We start from the raw sequence: 12,313 nt of genomic DNA on the forward strand, positions 1-12,313 counted from the left end.
GCAACATATCATTAAATGAGAGTGCTTTTCCTTACATGGGTACTCGAGTCCTGTAAACAAATTTGAGTCTTGCCCGTGCCCGAGTAGTTGTGGAGACCCTACGTAAATGGTATAATTTTTAAATTACAAAATTTTCTTCAATCACAGTCATGTTCTTTAATTTAAGTTTGTTTTGTTTAACGTCACCACTAGAGCACATTGATTTATCAATCATCAGCTATTGGATGTCAAACATTTGGTAATTTTAGTAGCAAGGGATCTTTTATTTGCACAGACAGAATAGCACATACCACGGCCTTTGATATACCAGTGATGGAGCATCAATACATGGTGTATAATATTCCTAATACCATTATATTTCCTTGACTTGTGTTATGAATTGTGATCGATGACTTCCTTTGAAAACAGAGAAATATCCTTTATTTATTACTATTACCAAAGTACTAAAGAACAACTTTATGAACATTACTTTTTGTTGACAGTATTCCACACACCTCTTATTTTATGACAATTTATTTCACTTGTATAAAATATGTTGCATGTTGTTTTATTGTTTCATTAAAGTGGCATTTTTTGGTTTCAATTTTTGTTTTGTCAGACCAAAAATCAAGCACACCAAATACGTTACCAAACAATGGCACCCAACACATCCCACAAACACCGACAGTGGTGACCACAGATCCAGTTGAGTCTGGTTCACCTCACATCCAGCAGAAACCAGAGGGACCGGTCTCAAGTGTTGACAAGAACTTCAACCTTAGTCGCATACCGTCCCCTATACCTCCAGGTAAATCTACCCCTGTTAATAATACCCACTCTCGGCCCTCCCTTACACTGCAGCTCCAAGACAACTTCCAGTATTTTGGAAAATGTAAAAGTGCTGGCAACAGTCCGTCAGCCTCATTTCAGAGGCGAACCATCTTACACAAAAACCCTCCATCCCCAGCCCATGAATCTGCCAATTCTCTTGAGTCACCAGTGAATGGTGAGAAAATGTTAAATGGGCAAGCATCCCCAAGTCCGGTGCGAGCAGCAAGCAGATTGAAAGCAAAGCCTAAAGGTTCTGCTGGTGCTGCTAGTTCTGCTGGTGGAAAACAAGTGACTGCAGCTAGCTCTCCTGTTGTACGCAAGAAGTCTGCAAACGCCCAGAAGACGGCTGGTGGACGTAACTATAGTCGCAGTTTAAGTGTTCCGGACGCCTCACGGGCAAAGACTTTACCACTGCCAGGTATACATTGGGCATGGTCGCAGTGTTCGACATTAGACGTGACTCTTACTATTAACATCTACTGACTTAGTCTTCAGCTCGTTTGTGCCGAGTATTTTAATACTGACACAATGCAGTTACTCTTACCAGACCACTGATCCTTTTCTAGAGTTGTCCGTCTGTGAACAAAATTCTTTTCAAACATCAAATCAAATGATAGACATGAATTTACCCGGAATTTTGTATTTTTAATCCAAAATATATGCCATTTTCAAGGTTTAAGTTTTTTTGGCGTCCAGATTAAACCTTACCTTTTCTGGTGACCACCATATGCATTTAATTGAGAACAATTTTATTTCAATGTTATCCAGTAAAATTTAGGTTAGAACGGTTACTGTAAACAGTGCTTGCTGTATATATTAGGTGATATCTTAACAGCCATCTTGATTTTTATGCATTTTATTAAAACTGTACTACATGACATTGGGTTGCAGGATAATTACATAGTGATGCTTAATCCTAGCTGCTGTAGGGAGAACACATGAGATTGACCTTGCAAGACATTTTGTTATTTTTAATATGTTCATTGTTAATTTAAATTTTATAGTAATTTATAGTGTGTAATCTCCTGGAGACACGTTTACTGCCCATCCACTTCTTGTATTGAATATATAGTTTTTAAACATTGAAGGACAATACATATTTATGGACTTAATGGTGCTAGTTACATTGGGGAAAAGGATCAAGATAAGCGAATGATTGTGTTGTTTGAACCAAACAGAAATCCCATTTGTGTTTGTGATATTTTATAAAATTGTAAGAAGAAAAAAACGTACACCAAGAAACAACCCATTAACCTACTGAAGAACTCATCACACCAGTGTACAGAGTCGAGTTGCCCACTAAGTTCATAGCATGCCATCAACAAGGTTTTTTTTCTTTCTCTCCATGTTCTCACATCTGACATAGCATGGGTCTTGAAATGTCACTCACAATTAACATTCTTCTCCCAGTTCTCTCTCTGTACAGTTGGAAGTTAGTTGTTGTTTCACTTGTACAGTCTGAACATAACTACAGTTGTTAATATGTGATCATATTAAATACAGGGCTCGACACTAATACTGGCCCATATATAATCTTGATGCTCTACAGCATTATATAAGTAACAGTTAAAATCATATTAAATACAGGGCTCGACACTAACACTAGCCCAATATCTTGATGTTCTTTTCAGGGCTGCCTGGCCAATTCAGGCAAGGACTTCATTATTATCGTTTCAGATCATTTTAAGGATTTGTCATCAACTTTCAATTTCTGTGTTTTCTGTTTTGTTTTGATTAGATACAAATAATGTCATTATCACATTGGTAAACATTAGATAAGTCACTTTTAAGTGTAATATTAACCCCAATGTACTATTAGGCATACTAATACATGTAATGTTTTATAGGTAGACAATTACCTCATTGGAAAGAAAATGAAAGGAAAAGAAAAAAACATTTGTTTAACAACACCTCAGCACAAATTAAACTGTGGCTATTTGGATAGGACTTGTGTGTGGTAGTTTAATTAGCATCTTGTTCTGCTATTAATACTAACGGCCTGCTTGTCGTCATGGTGTCTACATCTTGTTTTAAATACTTACATTCTACTTGGTGTCTTAGTGGAGACTGACAACCAAATTGTTTTTCTTTAAGAATTGTAAGGGTTCTCAGTCAGGTAATATAAGATTGTCATTACATATGTCACATGCCTTGTTTTAATATTAGACCAGATGAACCATGTTTTTCTAGCCAAATTTTATTCTCCCCTTTCCCCTTTTTCTGAAAATTTATAAACTCAAGAATGATTTAAACTAATCCTTATGGTGAACAAATTATACATTCTGACACAATGTATGGAAATCAGGTTCATGGTGTAGAGAATGGTGAACAAATTATACATTCTAACACAGAGTATGGAAATCAGGTTCATGGTGTAGAGAATGGTGAACAAATTATACATTCTGACACAATGTATGGAAATCAGGTTCATGGTGTAGAGAATGGTGAACAAATTATACATTCTAACATAGAGTATGGAAATCAGGTTCATGGTGTAGAGAATGGTGAACAAATTATACATTCTAACACAGAGTATGGAAATCAGGTTCATGGTGTAGAGAATGGTGAACAAATTATACATTCTGACACAATGTATGGAAATCAGGTTCATGGTGTAGAGAATGGTGAACAAATTATACATTCTAACACAGAGTATGGAAATCAGGTTCATGGTATAGAGAAAAACTGATTTTATGCATCTCATGTTTTTATGTTTTGTTCTATTACGTTTAATTTTTATTTTTAAAAAAAATTGTTGGTGTAAATACTTTTTCTGATTAGTTTTATGTATATATATATTTAAGAAATGTTCAATTTCCTGTACTTTCTTGCTTGATAGTTTGTAAAGAGTGTTTTTCTTCTTTGGTTATTTGTTACAGCGAAGACCAAAGGCCCAGCCTTTGTGGGTAAACAGCCCGCCCGGGCCTCGTTTAATAAAGTAGCTGTTGGTAAAGGTATGCTTAAAACACACAGTGCAGCATGCTGTGTTCTGATCTGCTAGCATTTAGTTTGATGCATGTTGTCTGTCTGTGGCTCAAGTTACCCATATTTGATGCTTTTCTCTCCTTCCTGGCTGCATCTTAAATACAAAATTAAAAATGAGATATTAGTAGAAAATTCCAGATGAAATTTAAAATTTTCATTCTTCTGCAACTTAAATAATGAAAGAAAGAGTTATTGGTTGGAAATTTAAGATGTAATTTTAAATATGTATTCTTTTCTTACTAGATCTTAAATAATAAAAGAAAGAGATATTGGTTGAAAATTTCACATGACATAATATTAATTTTTTTATTTTAAATAATAAAATAGATATTGGAAGAAAATTCCAGATTTAATAATTTTTATTCTTTTCTTTTTTTACTGCATGTTGAATAGTAATTTTCATTCTTTCCTAACTGCATCTTAAATAATAAAAGAAAGAGATATTGGTAGAAAATTTGAGATGTAATAATGTTTTATTTCATTACTTCAACTTGTACAATACAAGAAAGAGATATTGATAAAACATTCCCGGTGTAATTGTAATTTTCGTTCACTGTTGTATATTAGTGATGTGTGGTACAATGTATTACTGGTGTACTGATATAAATAATCATCTGAAAGGTAAATAATAATATCTATAATGAGAAACCAGATCAGTTCTTATACACACTTGGTAATGTTAATAAAAGTTCTCTACAAGTCAGAAACACTTGTCTCCAGGCTGGGACTGATTCACTTGTCTGTTCACAGATGTTAAAAGAACATCATTCAATAAACTATTAAACTGACACACATGTATCAAGGTTTTAATAATAAACTTCAACTTGTATCATTTATGTTATTTAATTTTGTTATAAGTCATCCTCAAATTACTGCTTATGCTGTTGTAACTAATGGTTTATTATGATACGTACAATACAGAATACCTGGATATTTGTATAATTACCATCATTAAATGTCAATGTCAATAAAAATAAAGTATACTGAACCAGCTTCTGCATAAATTAAAGAATACTGATCTCCCCACCGAATCTCACACTGAATGTAGATATTAAAGAATACTGATCTCCCCACCGAATCTCACACTGAATGTAGATATTAAAGAATGCTGATCTCCCCACCGATCTCACCTGAATGTAGATATTAAAGAATACTGATCTCCCCACCGAATCTCACACTGAATGTAGATATTAAAGAATACTGATCTCCCCACCGAATCTCGCACTGAATGTAGATATTAAAGAATACTGATCTCCCCACCGAATCTCACACTGAATGTAGATATTAAAGAATGCTGATCTCCCCACCGAATCTCACACTGAATGTAGATATTAAAGAATGCTGATCTCCCCACCGAATCTCCCACTGAATGTAGATATTAAAGAATGCTGATCTCCCCACCGAATCTCCCACTGAATGTAGATATTAAAGAATACTGATCTCCCCCGACTCGAATGTAGATATTAAAGAATGCTGATCTCCCCACCGAATCTCCCACTGAATGTAGATATTAAAGAATACTGATCTCCCCACCGAATCTCCCACTGACTGTAGATATTAAAGAATACTGATCTCCCCACCGAATCTCGAATGTAGATATTAAAGAATGCTGATCTCCCCACCGAATCTCCCACTGAATGTAGATATTAAAGAATACTGATCTCCCCAATCCGAATATTAAAGAATGCTGATCTCCCCACTCTCCCACTGACTGTAGAATCTCCCACTGAATGTAATATTAAAGAATGCTGATCTCCCCACCGAATCTCCCACTGAATGTAGATATTAAAGAATGCTGATCTCCCCACCGAATCTCCCACTGAATGTAGATATTAAAGAATGCTGATCTCCCCACCGAATCTCCCACTGAATGTAGATATTAAAGAATGCTGATCTCCCCACCGAATCTCCCACTGACTGTAGATATTAAAGAATGCTGATCTCCCCACCGAATCTCGCACTGAATGTAGATATTAAAGAATACTGATCTCCCCACCGAATCTCACACTGAATGTAGATATTAAAGAATGCTGATCTCCCCACCGAATCTCGCACTGAATGTAGATATTAAAGAATACTGATCTCCCCACCGAATCTCCCACTGAATGTAGATATTAAAGAATACTGATCTCCCCACCGAATCTCCCACTGAATGTAGATATTAAAGAATGCTGATCTCCCCACCGAATCTCCCACTGAATGTAGATATTAAAGAATGCTGATCTCCCCACCGAATCTCCCACTGAATGTAGATATTAAAGAATGCTGATCTCCCCACCGAATCTCCCACTGACTGTAGATATTAAAGAATACTGATCTCCCCACCGAATCTCGCACTGAATGTAGATATTAAAGAATGCTGATCTCCCCACCGAATCTCGCACTGAATGTAGATATTAAAGAATACTGATCTCCCCACCGAATCTCACACTGAATGTAGATATTAAAGAATACTGATCTCCCCACCGAATCTCACACTGAATGTAGATATTAAAGAATACTGATCTCCCCACCGAATCTCCCACTGACTGATATTAAAGAATACTGATCTCCCCACCGAATCTCACACTGAATGTAGATATATTAAAGAATACTGATCTCCCCACCGAATCTCGCACTGAATGTAGATATTAAAGAATACTGATCTCCCCACCGAATCTCGCACTGAATGTAGATATTAAAGAATACTGATCTCCCCACCGAATCTCGCACTGAATGTAGATATTAAAGAATACTGATCTCCCCACCGAATCTCGCACTGAATGTAGATATTAAAGAATACTGATCTCCCCACCGAATCTCGCACTGAATGTAGATATTAAAGAATACTGATCTCCCCATCGAATCTCGCACTGAATGTAGATATTAAAGAATACTGATCTCCCCACCGAATCTCGCACTGAATGTAGATATTAAAGAATACTGATCTCCCCACCGAATCTCGCACTGAATGTAGATATTAAAGAATACTGATCTCCCCACCGAATATAGATATTAAAGAATACTGATCTCCCCACTGAATCTCACACTGAATGTAGATATTAAAGAATACTGATCTCCCCACCGAATCTCACACTGAATGTAGATATTAAAGAATACTGATCTCCCCACCGAATCTCACACTGAATGTAGATATTAAAGAATACTGATCTCCCCACCGAATCTCAAACTGACTAGAGATATTAAAATGCAATAAAAAATGGCCTTATTTGACAAATGTCAAGCATAACTGAGAATGGTTTTGTAATCGACTAAGCAGCTACTTTCAACTATGGTATATAATATAGGTTCCAGTGAAATGTGCCGTGCGGTTACTCTGTTGTTTAAATTGTTGTGATTGTATCGCCCATTTTATTTCAATTGAAATGTTTATTATTATGTTTCCTGCATGAAATGTGTTTTATTTCAAAATATTGCTAATAATAATGTTGTGCTTGGCTAAAGTGATTTTATTTAATGATTTCTGATCAGCTGAACAAGAAGACATACAGACCATGTTGATATGTATCTCTTTCTGATCAGCTGAACAAGAAGACATACAGACCATGTTGATATGTATCTTTCTGATCAGCTGAACAAGAAGAAATACAGACCATGTTGATATGTATTTCTTTCTGATCAACTGAACAAGAAGAAATACAGACCATGTTGATATGTATCTCTTTCTGATCAACTGAACAAGAAGAAATACAGACCATGTTGATATGTATCTCTTTCTGATCAACTGAACAAGAAGACATACAGACCATGTTGATATGTATCTCTTTCTGATCAACTGAACAAGAAGACATACAGACCATGTTGATATGTATCTTTCTGATCAGCTGAACAAGAAGACATACAAACCATGTTGATATGTATCTCTTTCTGATCAGCTGAACAAGAAGAAATACAGACCATGTTGATATGTATTCCTTTTTAATTTTAATTTTCTGTTTATGACCAACTGTGATTCTTCAAGTTTTCCATCCTGGGCACGCACATAAACTATTTGAGCTATCTATCAAGGGCAGGGATTGTTGTCTCTGGACCCATGCAGTCACTTTCGAACCTTGAATAAAAAAATTGTTTTGTATGCATGATCCCACAGACAGAATAGCACATACCACAGCCTTTGATATACCAGTCGTGGTGCACTGGCTAGAATGAGAAATAGCCCGATGAGTATTGATCCTAGACTGAACAGCACATCAAGCAAGCGCTTTACCACTGGGCTACGTCTCTGCCCCCCCCCCCCCCCCCACCCACCCCCAAATCTTGAATGAGATAACTTGTTGGTTTTGGCAGGGGTTGATCATTTGTAGTTTGTAAGAGACCAATCGGTGTATAGTGGCCTGACAACCGAAGTAAGCAGCATTTTGGACTGGATTGTGTACTGGGATACTAACCTACCATCTACTCTAGTGTCCTCTTGCTCCAGTCTGTTTATAAATATGCAACAATACTGCTAGAGTGCCCTTCCTATTAAAAACTCCAAAGATTGTTGAGAGTTTGTTAAATCTGATAACACAGACATTTATTGTAATTAGTTTGGAAATCACTCATAGCATAAAACTTTTCACATTGTGCAGGAAGAAACCTGACACCTTTATCTGACACACAGTTGGTTTTGCATAGCGGTGTTGGGTTTCTTCTCATAGTAGTTGTACTAGTCACTAACATGTTAGTTTAATGCTATGAATAAACTCAAAATAGATCAAACTAAAAGTCTGTGGCATCAGATTTAGGAAAATATGTGTATTTTAGACGAAGTACTTGGTTGTTTGAAAATTGACAGTCTGTTACACAGAGTGCACTCTAGCTGTGTATTCACATATTATGTAACAGAATTTGGCTGAAGAACTCTCATGCTACTACAAGCTGCATTATGCATCCAACAAACCACAAACATATTCATGAAAGACAAAATACTGTAAACCGGATTAATATTGTGACGTGTATTTTTTCATGAATACGCACCTTAGCACATGTTCGTGATATTTAAATTTCATGAATGACCATTGACATCTGTAAAACATAATGCTTGTGAAAATAATGCGTGCGTATAAATTTTGTGACTTGTTGTTGGATGCAAGCGACGCGGAATTAAAATGCATGCAATTTTTTCCCGGTTTACAGTATGCAATTTCATATAAATATTTCATCAATAATATAATGATTATAACAGTAAATTGTTTTAGTCTTTTACTGAATGTGAAATAGAACTTGAAATGTTGCACCAAAACCCCATTACTAGCTTTCTTTGGATGTTTGCACATTTGTTCTGTTGTTGCTATTGCAAGTATACAATTATGTGCCTAGTTGTGTTGGCTCTATTTTTGACTGTTTCATGTGTTTGGCTTTGAAATTTTGTTCTACACAATGAATATAATCCTTCAGTTATATTTTTGCTAGTAAATGTATCATGTTTATTTTTCTCATACTTATTAAGCTGCCAATTTAGCATTATTCTTTTGATCCGTGAAACCAAGATTTTAGGTTAGAAGCATAAGATTATGACGTAGAATCCCAAGACATTTATTTTACTTAATTTTATCAGATGGAATCCTAAAATATCTATTTTACATAATTTTATCAGATGGAATCCTAAAACATCTATTTTACATACTTTTATCAGATGGACTCCTAAAACATCTATTTTACATAATTTTATCAGATGGAATCCTAAAATATCTATTTTACTTAATTTTTAAGAACCTAAATTTTTGTTTTTTAAATCCCAATATTCAGTGCCTGATTATAATCATACTTACAATAAATGCTGGAAGTTTATTAAAAAAAGAAGCAAAGACATGCTTGTTATGAAGGAACATGTGTTCAGGTACTGAGTTAGTAAAACTGAAAAACAAAATCTTGAGTCAGATGATTCACTTATTCCTTGGACAAGTAAACTTGATACTGACTGGGAAGACAGAGTGTAACTTGTATTTGAGCATCATCCATGTACATTTTTTGAGTTGAGTTTGTGATATGTGTATCTTGTGCAATAGTTATGTTTTACCATTTCAGCCAACAATCAGACAATAGAAACAGAAGATAAGAGCGACCACAGTCTTCATATATCAGAGCTGATGCAGTCATCTAACCCATCTCTCAATGAGACTGACCCGTCTGATAGAGGTCTACCTAAGGTAAGTACCACAATTGGCAAATGTTATTTTAATTTGGCGAATTTTTAAAAATAATAATTCATATTTTGTTGGAAAATAGCTATAGGTTTTGCATTTTTGAGATAATTTGGCAAATTTTTCTCATCACCCAGAGCTAGCCCTGATACCCCATATATAGTCAATCTAATACAACTATGTGATAGAGGTCTACCTAAAGTAAGTACCCCATACATAGTCAATCTAATACAGCTATGTGATAGAGGTCTACCTAAAGTAAGTACCCCATATATAGTCAATCTAATACAACTATGTGATAGAGGTCTACCTAAAGTAAGTACCCCATACATAGTCAATCTAATACAACTATGTGATAGAGGTCTACCTAAAGTAAGTACCCCATACATAGTCAATCTAATACAACTATGTGATAGAGGTCTACCTAAAGTAAGTACCCCATACATAGTCAATCTAATGCAACTATGTGATAGAGGTCTACCTAAAGTAAGTACCCCATACATAGTCAATCTAATGCAACTATGTGATAGAGGTCTTCCTAAAGTAAGTACCCCATACATAGTCAATCTAATGCAACTATGTGATAGAGGTCTACCTAAAGTAAGTACCCCATACATAGTCAGTCTAATACAACTATGTGATAGAGGTCTACCTAAAGTAAGTACCCCATACATAGTCAATCTAATACAACTATGTGATAGAGGTCTACCTAAAGTAAGTACCCCATACATAGTCAATCTAATACAACTATGTGATAGAGGTCTACCTAAAGTAAGTACCCCATACATAGTCAATCTAATACAACTATGTGATAGAGGTCTACCTAAAGTAAGTACCCCATACATAGTCAATCTAATGCAACTATGTGATAGAGGTCTTCCTAAAGTAAGTACCCCATACATAGTCAATCTAATGCAACTATGTGATAGAGGTCTACCTAAAGTAAGTACCCCATACATAGTCAGTCTAATACAACTATGTGATAGAGGTCTACCTAAAGTAAGTACCCCATACATAGTCAGTCTAATACAGCTATGTGATAGAGGTCTACCTAAAGTAAGTACCCCATACATAGTCAATCTAATACAACTATGTGATAGAGGTCTACCTAAAGTAAGTACCCCATACATAGTCCATCTAATACAGCTATGTGATAGAGGTCTACCTAAAGTAAGTACCCCATACATAGTCCATCTAATACAGCTATGTGATAGAGGTCTACCCCGGGTGAGTACCCCATACATAGTCCATCTAATACAGCTATGTGATAGAGGTCTACCCCGGGTGAGTACCCCATACATAGTCCATCTAATACAGCTATGTGATAGAGGTCTACCCCGGGTGAGTACCCTGTACATAGTCAATCTAATACAACTATGTGCTCTATATATTGGACCTGATGCAGTCATCTAGCGCATCTCTTAATGAGACTGACCAGCCTAATAGAGGTCTACCCCGGGTGAGTACCCTGTACATAGTCAGTCTAATACAACTATGTGCTCTATATATTGGACCTGATGCAGTTATCTAGCGCATCTCTTAAAGGAGGGGACAATTAAGGCATTTGGCCTGGTATGCATATTCAACGATATATAATGCACATTATTGCTTAATATCAACAAGTATACGTATAGTTAATTAATAAAACGGTTAAATGTGACGGCTATTATATATAACAGGCGCAGCCATTTTGTACCATCCCAGTGAATACGCCCTCTGGCGAGCTGGTGGTTATGTAATACCTAACGTGTCACGTCAGAAATTAGTCTTCGAACTGAAGAAACAAACCATACCTGATTTTTACAGATGCATTGCAATGTTTTATAATTATATCCATCCTAGTAAGCCAGCACCAGTTATATATTATTTTTCAATACAAAATAAACCACCATTGTCAAAGTGTTGAAATAACTGTATTATGTTTCCTACATAAATTAACCCACGTACTGACACAATAATCGGAGTGTTTTCTTGGTTAATTGGTCTTTTCTTTCTGTGGCCTTTCTATGGTTCCTGATTGGCAGGTGTATATTCAGACGGTCCCCAGACACTGTGTCTAGACACACTAAAAAGATGTGCCTCTTTTATGAAGATCACATGGTATTGTGTGATAACAGCACGGATACCCCTCAAATCGTAATGGCCATTACCAACCACCCTGCTTTATTACTGTAAGTAAAACCCTTTATTAAGTAGACTTTCCCATCTAAAATCACAAAACTGACCAATTACGTCGTCCCAAAGAAAAGAAAAGTATCACTTTGGTATCGTGAGTGGTAGTTTTTGCTCGAACGTGCCCTACCAATAGGCCTAATAGTATGCATTTTTTCTTTGGATTTAAAAAAAAAGAAAAATACTATAACTCCATTTCGTTCTGTTGATGTAACCTGAAA

At 35.8% G+C, this 12,313-nt stretch overlaps 1 protein-coding gene across 3 annotated transcripts in view; it reads left to right on the top strand.

Annotated features, from left to right (window-relative positions):
* Positions 1–12,313, top strand: part of LOC121383365 (WD repeat-containing protein 47-like) — a 59,016-nt gene that overhangs the window by 16,838 nt on the left and 29,865 nt on the right. For 2 of the 3 annotated variants that reach the window (XM_041513349.1, XM_041513350.1), the window contains exons 3-5: positions 599–787; positions 3,690–3,764; positions 9,805–9,926. In XM_041513349.1, coding sequence (XP_041369283.1) covers positions 599–787; positions 3,690–3,764; positions 9,805–9,926 — 386 coding nt within the window. The remainder of the gene's footprint in view (positions 1–598; positions 788–3,689; positions 3,765–9,804; positions 9,927–12,313) is intronic. The other variant, XM_041513351.1, reaches the window with a different exon arrangement.

Source organism: Gigantopelta aegis, chromosome 10, assembly GCF_016097555.1.
Source record: "Gigantopelta aegis isolate Gae_Host chromosome 10, Gae_host_genome, whole genome shotgun sequence".
NCBI classification, from domain to species: domain Eukaryota; kingdom Metazoa; phylum Mollusca; class Gastropoda; order Neomphalida; family Peltospiridae; genus Gigantopelta; species Gigantopelta aegis.